The 16,736-nt window shown below is 39.3% G+C and overlaps 1 protein-coding gene across 8 annotated transcripts in view; it reads left to right on the top strand.

The window, feature by feature from the left end:
- Nucleotides 1-16,736, top strand: part of CREB5 (cAMP responsive element binding protein 5) — a 255,401-nt gene that overhangs the window by 48,526 nt on the left and 190,139 nt on the right. For all 8 annotated transcript variants that reach the window (XM_032704266.1, XM_032704207.1, XM_032704216.1 and 5 more), the window contains one exon: nt 4,877-4,998. In XM_032704266.1, the coding sequence (XP_032560157.1) occupies nt 4,877-4,998 (122 nt within the window). The remainder of the gene's footprint in view (nt 1-4,876; nt 4,999-16,736) is intronic.

Below are 16,736 nucleotides of genomic sequence, written 5' to 3'. Positions count from 1 at the left end.
CTTTCTTGTTTGCTTCTCTGTCTCTTGCTTTACCAAATAATGAAATGATAAGTCTTCTAACATTCTACTGGTCAGGTTCGGAGTGACCAGAAGAGTGTAAAAATTTGTTGTACCCAGTATGTGCACCCTCTTGGAAAGTCCAACCAGTGCTTTAAACAATACACTATTAAGCAGTAAAATTCCTCGTAGACTTAATCTGAGTGGAGGCAGTTTCACCATTTATGCCTAGGTGCACCTCTTCTTCCTCTCCGGTTTTGATCACCTGTTTGAGGCGTTACGATCTTGAGCTTCTCAGTACACTTGGGTAGGAACTTGCCAAATCAATGAAGAAACTTTTTTAAATTTCTCAGAACATTCCCCTGTCCTTGTGGCTGCTTGAAGGGCAGCACTTCGATTTTCCATGTTAGCCCTATTACTCTGACTTTGTTATTGTTGTATGAAAGTACAACACAGGCAAGTGTATAACTTAAACAGAGCCCACAGCTGAACAAGCCGAATGCCTGTTATTACTGCACATCAGACTAAACATTTTTTTTTTTTTGAAAGAAAGATGAAGAATCAAGTTACACACTTGGGAGCTGTGCTGTTAGGTATCTTTTACTGAAACAGAATTTTTTTTTTTTTTTTAAGAAATCTTGTTTCACATAACTGTTCTTCGGTTCTCCAGGGTTTTTAAAACTGGTATCATGCTTTAAAGTTTTCTTCTATGTTTTGAGGGATGACACTCAAGAATTCAAGGTAGTTTTATAAAACACATTCTGGGTGAGTCAAGTAAACTTTCTATAGAGCAAGCTAATGTTGTGTTTCCTGAGCTGTTGTTTTGAAAACAATATCTTGAGACTGAGTGTCCTTTCCGAGGTTATTATTTCAACTCCCACACCCTCAAAGAAACAACAACAAAGAAACCCCCATGCATTGCCAAACATTATGAGTACATAGTGGAATCTTTTGAATTTACTGAAGACTTCAAATTCCTCATTGCCATACAGCATAAATTTTTTAATGAGTCTGGAAAATCAAGTATCACTTCAGACATTGAGGGCAGATTTTCAAAATGGTCAGCAACCAAAATACACATGATATGTCAAGTTCTGGTCAGATTCTGATTGCTGAGTGCTTCTGAAATCCTCTCCTGTAAGATACAGTAGATTAACTTGGGATCTGCACAGATGAGACCTTTTGGACTTGCTCTGGGGCTTATATATTGTCCATTTACATTTTTGAGGTTTATTTAAACTTAATGTTTCTTGCAGCCTTCCTGGTCATGACTATGTCATCAGAGAGGCTGATTATTCACCTGAGTAATAGGCTGAACAAAATATTTATTGCCTAGTCTGAAGCTTGACAATTTCTGTGTTCAAGCTGGTGGTAAAGGTGAGAGAGAAATAACTTCCTAAGTAATTATCAGATGAGAGGTTCACCTACAAAGTGAGAGTTGGCTACAGGTAGATGCCTCAAAGCATAGTAAACTAGTTCTGGAGGATGGAACTAATTGAGGATGGAAAGATTTTTACACGTCGACCAAAGGGACCGGGTTGAGATGACTGATCAGAATAACAGGCAGATATCCAGGGATAACCCAGATAAACCTGTATCCCACGGATCCCAATTCAAAATACATCTTGGGACATTAAATTCCTGGGCTGTATGGGTACCAGTGTGCCTGCAGGACAGCTTCCTACATTATGCGTATCCTCAGCAGGAATGCTGAGTGGTGCTGGCTCTGTCTGAGTTTGGGTCCAGATGGATCTGGCTTATCCCGTTGCTGAAGTACAATAAATTAAAGCTCCATTCTCAGTGAGCCTGAAATAGCTGTGCACACTAGTGATAGTAACAAAAACTTTATTTGTATCAAGAGAGAACAGTGAGGTCAGGCACAAGATGTTGGAACTATTAATACATTTTTAAGTGCTGAGAATGACGAATATTTTATTAATTCTGGGAGACCTGAATATGTAGCTTATGCCAGGGTCTTCTTTGTGATACTATTCCCAGTTAAAACACAAAAGCTTGCCTAATTTAAGTAAAAGGATTACTGTGGTGTTGAGAGTAATTTCTTCTACTAGTTTGCCCACCTCCTAAAGGAAAACTGGTGTTTTGCGGAGGCAAAATAGTTGGTTGCTCCAGAGCAACACAAACCCACTGGATTTGGTAGCCCTGAAGTCCTGAAACCAGTGAGTTCAGTGTTAGTGAAGTTTAACTATGTAAAGTCTCAACATTTTAAAGTCTGGATCTTTATCAGTTCTGCTCCACACAAACATAGGTTTTATGGATTCCTGGTTTCTGTGAATGTTGAAGGATGAAGTATTTTAAGGTAAAAAGGCAGCTCTTATTTTATATCTGACTGAGCCGGCTTCCAGAAGCTCTGTGCATGGAGTTTAGGCTGGGTGGTTAGTAGAGCTTCTGCCCCATCTGGGAGGAGAGAGGGGCTGTCTGTTTTAACAAAATCTTTGTGTGAATTCCTATCAGTCTGATTTGTGGATCATAGAACTACAGTAACCGTATGGGGAGACTAAGGTAGTAAATAAGATCACCATGTCAATATGTTGGTGGTGTAAGTAGTGTCATTGATCTATCAGTTTTGATACTTTGAGATAATAAAGTAATTAACTGGAAAGTTCAACGGTAGGCAAAATTTGTTAATTTTGTGGTGCAGCAGTTACACTTTCAGCATGTGCAAAGAAAAGCCATTGAGGCCTTTGTGTATTTGAAGTCACATTCTTGCTCTGGGTTGCTTGTTTTTACTGTTAAAATGGATCTACTTCACTGAGATAACTTTTTTTTGTCAGTCTACCATTCATTGAATAGATGCTGAACAGGTTGGGAATTCAGCTGCATGTACCTCCTCACCACCTTTTTATCCATTAAGTTGCCTTTGACCTCGTGTAGCCTGTTGTACTGATGCTTGATTTTTGGATTAGTTGCATACTTTGATGGAAAATAACACAGACGATGTTAGCATATTCTCTTCTGCCCTGCCCCCCAAATTCTGGGCTCAAGCAACTCTAAAAAACCCCAGGAATTTTTAATTCTAGTGAAAGTGATGCCATCAACTTCTTTATGAGATGGTAGTTTCTAATCTTGGCCATGAAATTGATACCTTCCTTATTTGATATGGACGTGCCACTTCTTACAATAAAAAATTTATTTACCTCACATTCAGATACTAACATGCCTTTTGTGTCCAAGCTTGTTTTTTCTTCAAAGCAGTTGGGTTGTTCACTAAAGTAACATTTAATCCTTTTTGAAATTAAATCTATTTCTCCTGCATTTTAGTGCACTTCATTTCTAATACAAACTCCAGTCAAGGGTCAAAGACAACCCTGGTGTAAATCTACTGAGTTCAGTGTGGTTATCCTAGAGATTTATTTGGCACTGCTTATTTAGGATATGGACCTAAAAAGTGCTGAGTGTCCTCGGCTCTCGTTACTGTCAGCACCTTGTCCACTCATTTCCTTATGCTGAGTTCTTGCAAGATTTTTGAATAGTCTTACGTTTCTGACTCTGGTAATACAGTAGTTAGCTGTGAAAACTAATAGATAAATATGTGTGCATTCCTAAACACTTGAGTTTTGTTTCCTTTAAGCTCACAAGTAGGACGTTCAAGCCAAAAGAAATAAAGCAGAATTTTAACATTAAGTACTTGCTTTTTGAATTACGTCCAGATCTTCCATCAGAAATGCAAATGAGTGTCTTCACCGTTGGATTACCTGGAGAGTCAAATCTGCATGACCACACCTCATATAGGTGGAAATTGGAAATTCTTTATAATGGAGGAGGGTGATCCTCCCCCTTAGTTTCCCAGTGAAAACTGCATTTCCTTTTGTATGCCTTTCTTTTGTGCTGCCTTTTGTTTAAGGGTTGCTGTGTATTTCTATGCTGATCATGTAAGGTACATTGTGTCAGGTAACTGCTGTACGGGGGTAATATTAGAACTTGACCCAGCTTATCTAGGTGCAAGAAACCAATTTTTTTTCTTCCAGAACTCACTAAAGTGGGAAGCTCTTTTCTGAGGTCAGTATTGACCTAATATGAGAACAGGGTTTAGTATGACAGAGTTTTCATTCTTTAAGAAATGAATTACAAACCATGAGGTAGTTGTCAATGACTATGCAGAAGGTGTCTGAAAACCTTGTTCCTTCTTCGGTCCCTCCTGCCTGTGACATTAAAGAGAATCCTGTCCTTCATATCAGTTCTGAGAGGGCAAAAAATTCCTATAGATGAAGGCATTAAGGATCGTTTGACTGCAAATTTAATGGTTTGTATGTATTATCAACACTTTTAGATATAAAACACAAAAGGACACTTCTTTGTGGCCAAAGTTTATGATTTCATAGCTTTTATAAGTGTTGTTTCACTCCTCCTTCAAAAACTGTGGTAGAAGCAGAACTTCTCACTGTGGTTACCTTCATGTGTTTTGCTAAGTATGTGTATTTTTGAGGTGGTTTTCAAACGCTTGAAGACATTAACTACTGCACATCAACAGCAGTTACCTGCCTACTGTGGCGCAAATGTGCATTATGCCATGCACTGTGCTTTGTTTTGCATGCAGCTATTTTTGGAGGTTTATAGACAGTTCTAATGATCATTTACACGTGTTGAGGATATGCACTTGTGTTATGTGCCCTGTGAAAAGCTATCCTGTTGTCTTTCTGGTTGAATGATGCTGCATGGTTTCGGACACTGATGGCAAGCACTGGCTGTCTGCAATGTATAGTGTTGAAATTCAGCACTATGTGGGTTTTTTAATGATGACGTGGTAGGGGTGGGAAGGCAAGAAGTTTAGTTATAATTTCTCTTTTCTTGGAAAACTATATAGTTGTCTCCCTCTCCTTTTAATATTAAATACCAACAATAATTTCTTGTCATATCTCAGATCAGACTCCTACACCAACACGCTTTCTGAAGAATTGTGAGGAAGTGGGGCTCTTCAACGACATTGACTGCTCCCTAGAGCACGAGTTTAGGAAGGCACAAGAAGAAGAGAACAACAAAAGGGTAAGTGTGAGAACACTGAGCCCTTCCTACCCTTCTGATTCCTTGAAATGTCCTTTAATCTGTGTGAACGCAGATTGAGCTCTACTACCTGGTAGTAACCTTTTGGTTAGAAACTAGGTGGCACTATACATTGTGACATGCTTTTTAAACTATTGAAGCAGTTGACAGAAATGAAACCCCCAAACCAAAAAAAAAAAATCCCAGCATTAAATTTCCAGAAGTGTGTACCTGTGTTTGCCAGGGTTTGATTCCAAGTTTCTGCTTTCAAGTGAACTCTAACACAAACCACACACCTCTTGAGGGAGAGGCTTGGGAAAATTATATCATCTTTGAAGTGAGGATTTCAAACTTACTCAAATATATTACAGGGAATTGTGGATTATGAAGGAGCATTTAGTTAAGAGCAAATTTTTTTCTTTTTCTTTTTTTTTTTATTCTATTCCTTCACTATTTGATGGGCCTCTGGATTTATTTGTCGTCGCTACCAGCTTTACCATGTTTCTGCATTTCTCATATTCATGTTGAGTGGGGAAATTTTGACTTCAAATACCTAGTAGATAATGTCTCCCATTTCTAATTAATGTTCTTTTGGTCCCAGTATTGCTAAATTTTGGTTGAATTATATAGGCCACTTTGTGTGGTGTTAAGTGTACTTCTGTACCCAAAGGTTGTTCGAGTATTTTGAGGGATCCTAAAGCACTGTTAAAATTTTCAAGTAATTGTAAAAGAACTTAATGCACTACAGAAGCCAGCAATAAGTAATGCATGAAATTGTAACTTTTCTAATAATATCTAAAGTTCTGGTTGCTTGTGAGAATGAAAACATGAGCAGTGCAGGGCTTCCTACTGGAGCATATTGCACCCTGCAACATTTCAACAATCAGCCTAATGCCTCCCCTTCACAATGTTCCCTTTTGTGGCTCTGTTTCCCCTTCTCCCATCTCAGCAGCTCTTGGAAATTCTTGTGTAATGTGTCCCCTGTCATAGGAATTCCCCAGTTATTGAACACTGTGTTACTTAGTTCTCACGCTAATCTGTATTTGTCCAAATTGAACCTTAACTGGGACTAAAAGCAGGAAAAGGTTGCCACGAAGCAGCTACAGTGCTTTAGCCAGAGGACGCTTCTCCTTTGCTTGCCTCAGCATTAATTTGCCTTTCAGATTGTCTGTGCCTCCAATGACAAAGGGTTCCTCTATGGGTACACCCTCTTACAGCTACTGTATCATCTCATTTGCTTTGACTGTTGGTGATTGCTGTCCAACTCAAAATTCATCCCTGCAAGGTGTGTGTGTGCTGCTGGGGCTCATTAAATTTGGAAGTAGCAGCATTTAGGGATTTTGAGGTCTGCAAAGTAAAGGCCCAAGAGGGGCTTTTGCAGAAGAAAAGCAGTGTAAAGCTGCTTGCTGAGGTGCAGAACAGGAAAAGAGGCTTGTAGAAAGAAGATGTGAAGGGAGTCTAGGGGTGTTTTGGTTTTGGCTTATAGGGAAAGAAGTCTAGGGATGGTTTATTTGTGGCTCATAAGGAAAGAGATTGGGACAGATAGAGGAGGAGAGAGGCTGTGTCTTGGTATGCTGAGCAAGGCAGAAGAGTGTCCAAATATGAGAGAGTTCAAGTTTTGGTCAAGTATTGGGAAAATAGCCCAGACTAACCCTCACAGCTTTGTGTGTGGGACAAATATTAGGAAACAGCCTGTATTGAGATAAATAGGTCTAATTTTAGATTTAACTCACAAACTTAGTGGTTAAAGTGCTGCAGGCAGGAGTCGTAGCTAGAATCAAGGAGAACGTTTCTGCACATTCCTACTTCTTTGTGCATTAGAGGATTCCTAAGCAGCTCTTTCTGCATGGTGTTTATTTTGCAGGAGTGGGAGATGAAATCTGCATAAGTGGACCTCTGTGCAGTTAGCCACAGATTGCAACGCTTGATGTTTCGTTTTAGCTTACAAGGGGTAGTTGCACAATCTGATTAGAACCTAGACAAGGGCATCAAGTTACCTGATGATTCCAGCTGTTTAGCGGTCTCTGGGACTCTTATTCTGCCCTCCTTCTACCGACCCCTGCAGCTGCCGTTGCTGATGGTGAGGGAGCAAAAAACTGATGGTGGGGATGGGAAAAAAAAAACAACAAAAAAAAAAAGAAGAAAGGAAGGGGTGAAAAAAGGAAAAAAAAAAAGGAAAAAAAAGAAAAAGGGGGCACAAGTCCCACTAGCTGACTAACATTTGCTCTGTGTTTCTAATTAGTCTGCTGTATGTTCATTCTTACATTACCGACTGACTGTCAGATAGGAATCTGAAGCGGGTCCCAGTAGGGCTTTACACAAATGCAAGAGACAAAGGCCAAGACAGAAGGGAACTCCTCAGGCTGCAGCTATCCCTAAGGAAATGCTTCTTACAGCCTAACCCTGGAATATGAGTGCGATGTAGCATTGGCCTAATGGACTGGCTAACACATGGAGACTAAGGTTAACTGCATGGAAATCTTACTCACAACTCAGAAAAGTCTTCTGAAAATATTTTTGGTTATATTAATTTCTCTGGGTTCTGAAAGAAACAGCTTTGTTTATTTTAGTATATCACTGTGGCTTAGCACACAGCTTGACTCTGAAATCTTGTAAGAGAAAAACACTTTCAGTTTTGGTTGGGCTTTTTTTCTCCTTGAGAGTCATAATTTGAAAACTCAGAGAATAAAGTTCATTAGCTGCATTTTTTTTTTTTTAATCTTCTAAGTGAGAACCCATGGATAATCCATGAGAATTTGTTGTGATAAAGCTAGTTTTGAAGACTGGTGACATTCCAAATTAGCTGTGAAGCGCTGAGTGCATGGTTTTAGGAACACCATGTGTAAGTGTTTTTGTAAAGGTAGTATTGAGGGGAAAGCACTTCCATTAATATCCCAGCTGCTTGTCCAGGAAGAAATCACTTGACATCTTTATGCCATAGTTGCTCATGTGTAAAATGGTAGTAGTGCCAATTTCTGCCTCCAATATTTGATATGTCTTGTCATCGCAAGCTGATCTGTCAAGGACTATCTCTGAAAATATATCTGGATTAGCCTTTGCTTGGGAACTGAGTGGACTCAAGTAATAATAATGATGATTTCTCAGACCTGAACTGAACTAAGAAAAGTAAAGCTACAAACAGAAGTGAGATTGTCAGTTTTGTTTGACTCCTCTGGCTCCTATACCACACAATATTAGCTGTAAGTCTCTGCTTGAGAAAGGCCTGCTCCCTAAATGCAAGAGATGCATTATTTAGCAATAAGCATATTCATAAACATATGAGAAAGAGGCTTTTTGCATACTCTTGATGGCTTTCTTCCTGACGTAAGCATCCTACCTGCCAAATTCACCACCAAAATTAGCACAAGTAAAAGCATACCTATAGTATATTTCTACTTGCAGAAGTGTAAATATTAAAGCTCTTAGGAGCTTGAGGTGGACATAATTGACATCTTGACCCCAGACAAAATATGCAACCCAACTCAACGAGATAGGTAGTGCTGGCAGATTAGGTGATTGTCTTAGCCTGCTAGCTGCTAAGGTTTATACTGCTTGGAACATTTAAGTATCCAAAGCATTTGTAATGGGTTATACTTGCAAGCACGTGACCTTTGCTGCTACTGGACAAGCCCTGCTGTCACGTCTTGTTTTGAGCACTGAGTTGGAGCTGAGAGGATAATGTAAAAGATGGGAAGAGTTAGGATCTGTTTCTGAATAACTATTTGGATCTGCTTCATTAAAATGCATTTAGCCTGACCTCCCTGCATGAAATAAGAAAGAGTGGAAATATGCTGAGAGTAGCTAGTCGAGTATTACATCAAGTAGTATTTACAAATATTGAGTATTTTCAACATGAAGGCGTTTTTACAAACATTCTGCTTACGCTAGAATTTGGACGCATCACTTCCTGAGGCTTATCCTGCAACTTTGAAATCTTCTAACCTGTGTTCAGTTCTACAGGTTAATATGTAAATTATGCAAATAAAGCAGGGAAACAGCTATTCTCAATTACAGCTTGGTTTTAATGTGGATTGTTCAGTGTCAGTTCGGGAAGCTCATGGCTAGCAAGTCCTCTCTATGTCTTAATATTCCTGTTCTAAGTATACTACCCCACTGCAGGCACCTCACTGCTAGAAAAGCATCAGCAAGTTGAAGTAGTCCAGTAAAGAAAAAGAACAAAATCAAATACAGAGCCTTTGGTGGTTAAATAAGTTCAGTCTACAGAAGGATTAAAGAGCCTGAATATCCAGTTTAGTTGTGTTAAGCAAGGAGGACCTGTAACTGTAGTGCCCTGTTGAACACCACAGTCCAATGTGTGTTTGAAAGACATAAACTTGGGTTGTACCTTCTAGATTCTCGTTCTACCAGCATAGAAAAGTAGATAAAATACACTTGCCTAACTTATACCATCTCATGATTTCATGCTGAATTCAGTGACTCTATGACCTCCAGAAAAGAATTCTGCAAGTTTGTTTTTTTTTAAAGGAAACCTCTACAATGCAACAAGGAGATAAAAAGTAAATACCAAATCAGTGCCTTTAAATTCAGTGGAATAGAAAAGCCCAGTAAGCATTTCTTGTGTTGCACAAACTCGGTGGGTTTCACATATGAAGATGTAAGCATCCTCATACCATAGCATTTTTTCTGGATGATGCATTGAAGTACTAGAAAGATACACTATAACTCTGTATCAGAGTTTTTCTGAGGGTTATTTTGAGTTTTCATATGCGTTCATTGCATTAGGTTATTGATCTGGTTTTTTGGGTTCATTTTTGTTTTGTAACATCCCCTTTTTCTTAATTAAAATAGCTTTTGCAGCATTCCTATGGAGAAGGTAAATGCTTTGTCTCTTATTTTCTAAGGAAAAAGAAATTCCAGAGGATGTTGCTTTCCAAAGCTCCTTTGTAGTGTGACACCAAGCTCTTGAAGGAATCACAGGCTCAGAGTGAGAATTGCAGGGGATCTGGGTCCTCTCCACTGTTCAGCCAAGCAAGCAGCTTTGCCTCTTGATTCCTAAATATCTTTAGTAGCATGGCTCCAAAAGATTGATAGACACCCTCAAATGCATTTTGGTGCCTTGCTCTCACTGAAAGAAAGCAGGAGTCAATCAGAGAGCTACCATAAAGGATCTGGGCTGAAGTGACATGCTGAAAATTGCGCAGGAAGTCTGTGGCAGAGCCTCGGATTGATTCCATATCTCCTCGGTCTCAGCATAGGGCATCCCACAAACCATGTGTGTTAAAGATTTATCAGCTGTTGTTCAGTGTTGCCAAAGACAGGAAGAATGCTCTCCTCCTCTCTCCAGATGAGTAGGCTTGCTGAATTTTAACTGCTTTTCTTAACGTGCGGAGATTTCATGGTAGACATGTGGTGGTACATTGTATTTTATATGGCAGCTCTGCAGTTGGCCCTTCAGTCCCCTGGCTTTATGAGTCCTGTTTTGAGTGTGTATCCATCTCCAGGCACTTAGTTGCCACACTGAACTCTGTCACAAAAGAGACAGTTTCTGTGTAATGGTGCAGGAAAGCTGGCAAGACAAAACAGTCTTCCATAAATATTCATATAAATAGGCTTTAACTTAGGTTTGTTGCTGCTGGTACGGCACCTTATCTTCTGACAGGCAGGTCTATCTTATCTTCTGTAGAAATGAACTGTTTGAATGGATTTGTGGACTTAGATCCTCATACTCCAAGGGAAGACCTGAATGTGTTTTCAGGAGTAAGTGGCTATATCGTGCAGAAAGGCAATTCTTGAGGGCGTACGTTTTTGACTGAGTTAAACTTCCATAACCATAATCCTTCCATGTTCTTCTGAATTCCAGCTGATGACTCATCCTGCAGAGCTCAGTCAGGACAGTCCACTTTCCTTCTGCTTCTTATTGTCTCTGTCTGAAAGAAGTTGAGTCACCCTCTTGTAATGTTTGGGAGTTTGTTGTGTTTTGTACATTTTGGTTACCCCAAAAAAGAGACCTACCTAATTTCATTCTGACATTTCTTTCACAACAATGTGGTGTAGTTGTGCCTTTTGCCTTGGTCCTCCTAGGAATGTTTTTAATGGCACAGCTCTCTTGTTACTAGTTCAGATTTCAGCAGGATGGACTGGATGGCACATGAAGAAGGGATAAACCTTTCCTGTAGCGGCATTTTTATAAGTCTATCTTTTAGGTAAAGCCCCTAAATCTCAGCAGTCTCTTTAGAGCGTGCACTGTGCTATTAAACACGAGCTCTTTGCTCCCCAGAGTGGACTGCAGCCGATATGGTTGGGTGAGTAATAAGATACTGCAGATATATTTCAGAGCAAGGTGCACTTTTACTTTATTTATGAAGATAGACATGCTGGTTGAGGGCTTAATCACAGCTGATAAATCATTTTAAGAAAGCCTATTAGAACCATATGCTGATTCTTTGTATTAACATGGTGTGTCTGTTTCTAGTCTAATAAGGCAAGATCTCTTCCCCCCCCCCTTCCCCCTGCCTCATGTGCGAATTATTTATCTGTTTAAGTGATATTGCTTGCTTGGGGGCATTTCCCTCTATAAGAGGTATCATTAATAAGGCAAGGTGAACAGAGGAAAGAGGGTTTTTTGCTCTCCAGAGTCAATGAAGCTGCGTGTTCTCAGTCACCTTCATTGAGAGGGAATTGCAGAGCAAAGGTCCAAAAGCTGAGACAAGGGAATGAATTGGCTAAAGACTGGAACATCATGGCATGGCCTTGCCGGCAGCATAAGGTTGTCATTTTGGCCCAGGTGGTTACAATCCTGGAGCCCCAAGAACTGTGAGGGTTTGGGTGTGCTGACATTTCAGTTACCTCACCTTTCCCTCAGTCAGAGAGGCCTGCTGCAGGAACAGGTTCCATGGCCATCTAATGAGATCCATATTGGTGAAGTTAGTCTGTGCCAAGTCGTATTTATCATTAATTGGTGGGTTCGCTTGCAGATCTTTCCTATTATTTGCTGATTATACCCCTGCACATTTTATTATCTTGCTAAAGTTCAAATGCTAATAATTTCTTGATTTAATGTTTGTTTATAACTCTGTCTACTGCCTAAATGGATGTAGTTAGAAAATTTCGGAACAGCAACAGCTCTTTTGCTGACTGGGTTTCTTTCACATTTTGCACATGGCAGTCAACTATTTATAAACCTCCATAGGGACTCCTAAACCTTTACAGTTGGGTTCCTCCCACAGCCTCAGCCCCTTTTCTCCCTTGCTTCCCCAGGGCAAGTCTTGTTTTTTGGCATACAGACAATGATGGTGATTGTTAGGCAGAGAAAATGTCCACAAGCTATGAACCATGGGTAAGGATTTTTAATTTGAACCTCAACCAGGATAAACTGAAAGTCAGAGACATCCAGGAGAGTAAGGGTATTTTCACCATAAGGTAGAAGGAGATCCACATCTGAGTTGCTGGTGTTCTTTAGGCTTACAAAATGTGAAACCGAAACCCTGAAAACTCACTTTACACCAGTTGTGTGCACACTGTAGCATGTCCCATTTTCAGTACTGTACAAAATTACTGTCCTTCTAAAAGCCCACAAACTTAACTTTTAAATCTGACATACTTCAGAGTAACAAAAGGAGTAGTGGAGAGAAGAAAGAAGCCAGAACAACTGATCACATGTGATGGCAGTTAACAAAGCTACAGTTGGATGTATAGCCTCATACATCTCTGGGGCAGTTTCATTGACTTTAATGGCATTTCAATTTTTAACCTATTACAACTAGGCAAGGCTCTGAAGGAATAAAAACCTTTGCTCAGAGACTAGAAAAAAAACAACTGTGGTCATAAAGTGATGTAAAGTATCTGGGTAGTTGATGTTCTATTAATATGTAAAAATAGGGCATTTTAAAAGGCATACTAGGGAGGTAAAAATACATACATCTTAACTGTTTCCTTATTCTGGTTTCTCTCTCACATGATTCTTTCTGGAAGTCGCCAAGTCCACTCTTTTCAAATAAATATCAGCTTTTTTTCTTCCCTGATATGTGAGTAAACTGTGTGTGGCTCAGTCTGATCCCTGGGAAGGGAACAGACATCAGTTTGCCATGTGAATGTGCATGTCAAAGTGCAGCTCTACCAGCCAGTCTGGGGCTGGGTGGGGAGAGACATGGGGAGAATGAACTCAGTGTTACAAACCGTTTCTTTTGAATTTCTACAACCTATTAGTCACAGCAAGCTGCCCTTATTGATTTTGGTAAGAGAGGTCACTTTTAATCCTCTAAAGTGGAGAGAGCTACATGCACTCTCCATAGCATGACATTAAAATTGACACAGCTCTGCATCAGTTCTATGAAAAAGCCCTGAACCTAGATGGATTATTGCCTCGCCTTTCAGTGGATACAAGCTGCTAACCAGAGCATGCTAACTTAGATTAGGTGTAAAAGCTTTAAAAGACTTGATAAAGAAAGTAGAGCCAAAAGAAGCTAGAAAATATGTGACCATGCTAAAAGAGCTGCCCCTGCATAAATAGGCCATTAGTTTTCAAAAACTATTTTCTCCATTTTTTAAAATTTAAAAGTCAACACAGAGGCATTGAGATTACCATATAAAAGAACAAACAAAAGCTGACCTTACTCTATGATTATGAAGAAAGCTTTATTCTGGCTGTTAGCCCTTGCTAGTTTTGTTTATGTTCTTTAGAGAACTAAATCATTGAATACAATTAGAATCGTCCGACTCAAATCTTAAGTGTGCCTCAAAATAAACAGCAGAGGTGAATTCTCAGCAGTTTTCTTTTCATCTTTGTTATCCTTGCCCTGGCCCGCTTTTCCTGCCTAATGATCCTTTGTGGCATACTTTTATTAAGAGAAATCTTCTTGATGGAAAAATAGGCTTAATGGGGATAGGAAAGTCATTGTGAGCCTGGAGAAGTATTTTTTTTCTTTCTTTGGAATTCCAGAAGATGACTAGTGACCCTTTTAATTTTATGCTGGGTTTTATTTGGAAATTTGTTTTCTGAAGGTTTTTATGACTTTTTTTTTTTATTTGAGTCTCAGTAAATACTTATAATACAGTGTTTAGGGAAATTTGTTGGCTTGTCATGTAAGCCTGGTGTTCTCCCTTTTCGTTATCGTTGGTCCGATATTTTTTATTAAAGGCTAGAATTTCCCTTTCTAAATAAAAGACACTTGCAAAAGAAACTGTAGTAAAAACCCATTAAAGTACAATGTTTATCTGTGTAGCCCGTAAGTGTAATGCATGTGACATGAGGGAGGTGCCACAGCACCTTTCAGTAAATGCTAAAAGTCTTCTACAGCCGTTAGTTGAGTAGGTCTCTGAGCTCCTTCTCAAGAGATTATTGAAGCATGTGTGTCTGTGTGGGCAACATGGTTTCACTCCTATATTAGGAGATATTTACTCTTCCTCCCCATTCTCCTCACCTGAGGCATGTGTGTGTGGGGTAGTGGTATTTTCCCTGTCTGTGGATTTAGCAAGGCCTAGGGAAATTCAAAGTGGGCACAGAAAGGGAGCTGTGGCTTCATCACTTACACTGCCACATGATACCTAGAAGAAAAGGTGAAAGCTGCCTGATCTGCAGATTATCTGGGCTTCTATCTGGCAGCTTATTTTTGTCCCAACCCTACCTTTTCTTCTCCTGTCAAGGAAGAAGGAAAAATAAGGTATGTTGCCAGTCTCTCCTGCTTTGTGTTGGAAGAGTCCTCCCTGATGTCCTAGAGGGGTGAGAAAGTAGGAAGACAGGAAAGTATGGGTTGAGGAAGGGGAGCAAGAAATGAAAGGAAGAAAAGTGTCTTTGTTTTTTACTTACTTAAAGGACTTATTACTACTGCAAGTCAGACTTGGTAGGAAAAATGGAAAGGAAAATTCGCACAGAAGAAGGGGAAAAGTAATATTACTTACACGTGAAGAAAGCTGAGGAGGCTATCAGGCTTTTCAAGTGAGAGAAAGAGTGAAAAAACAGCACTCACATTAGGCAGACATTAAAAGGAGAGTTCTTTGTTTTCTGAGAAGTGGGGCATTAAAATATTCCTGTGATGTACTTGTCAGCAGAATTGGAGGAGCAGAAACAGAGGAGTGTGAAAAATATAAGTTCCTTTTCTCCCCACCACACCAACCCACCCCCAACCCAAGGAAATGGAATCAGTTTCTCCACTAAATGTCAAATTGAGATGTCAAAGGATGTGGCTGTACAAGAGAAGAGGAGAAATGAAGATGCTCAGTTAATGTTGGGTATTAGAACAGTTTTTCCCTGAAAAAGTGAAAAGGAGAATCAGTCTGGACACTGTTTTTTCTGCTTTCTTTTTAGTCTTTTTAAAATATTCTTTCTCTCATCACACTGCTGTCTTACCTCTGAGATCTCTGTGCATGTCCCTTGGGATGTATGCATCAGTGCAAGGCCAGTTGGTATAATGACAAAGTTATCATAGTTCTCCTATGTATGCTATTTTTTTTCCAGTACAGTAAACTCATGCAAGTGTAAATGCCAACATATATGTTTCAGGAAAACCAGGAAAAGTATTACACATATTACACCTCTGCACATAAGTTCTTATTTTGTGGCTTATTGTTTGGCTCCAGTCTTCTTCAGGTGCACCTCCTGTATCCCAGTTTCTTTTCTTTGCTTCATCCATCTCAGCCAGTTAAATGTGTATATAACTGATTTTTTGAAATGGGGCCAAAATCCATGTACTTCAATAGGTTTTAAACATATGGTTAACTTCAAGCATGTGTACAGGGGTTTGCTGAAGAGAGATAGTTTGCTGAATCAGGACTTCCCAACATCAAGATTTTAAATCAATGCAAACAATCCTCTATTTAATGTATTGTAACTACTGCCTCCCGTAGACTATAGGTGACTATTGTTACTCAAGCCCTGCAGGTGAAGAAAATTGTAGTTGGATAAACAGAAACTTAAGGGGAAACCCAATCTTTCTGATAACCTTCTGTGACAACTGTTTTTTTACTTCCTCTTAATAAATAGTTATGTTACATGAAAGGGAATAACGATTAGAATTTAATGTTATGATTAAAAACTTATTTTTCTGGGGGAATAGAAAAGGTCTGCTACTAAAAAAAAAGGAATTTGTTATAGCTTTTTGTTTTGTTTTGTTATGTTATGATATTTCTGTACAAAATATGGTACTGAGATGATATATGTATGTAGATGATATATATATGTAGATGATATATATATTATTGGGTCAATAATGTATGCCATTATTGACCCAATGAACATGAGTCAGCTCTCTGCTCTTTTGGATACATGAATCTGTGTGATTTTTTGAGCAAATACTTCGAAGAACTATAGAAGTGTGTATATATGTAAAAAAACCCTAAAAAGATCCAAATCAAACCAACCAAACAAAACCCTAAACCAACCGTGAAACAAACAAACCAACCCACCCAAACCCAACAACAACAACAAAAAAAAGGAAAAAAAACCCTCACAGCAAAAAGTCCAGTTGCCTTTCTCCTTCACTTGCATTCTTCTGTGTGCAGGGATAAATGGGATAGGGCTGCCTGCCCTGTATTGTTTTAATTTTCTCCATTCTGAATCACAGGTAGGTTGAGGTGGAAAGTAGATTCCACAGAACAAATGCATCTGTCGGAAGGTGCAGGGAAGGGGAAAGAGTCAGTGAGGGAAATGTTCCTTTCAAAACACTTCTTAATATACTGTTAGTGATGGAGCGCTCAAATTGCCCTCTTGATGACAGTCAGGGAAGAAAAAAAACCATATTTTACTTCTGCAGTTGATCCACTTAATACAGTGTTTTAAAACAAAG

This window comes from Chiroxiphia lanceolata, chromosome 1 (assembly GCF_009829145.1).
Source record: "Chiroxiphia lanceolata isolate bChiLan1 chromosome 1, bChiLan1.pri, whole genome shotgun sequence".
Lineage (NCBI taxonomy): Eukaryota > Metazoa > Chordata > Aves > Passeriformes > Pipridae > Chiroxiphia > Chiroxiphia lanceolata.
The sequence above is the reverse complement of the archived record's forward strand: the minus strand, read 5'-3'. Positions and strand labels throughout refer to the sequence as shown.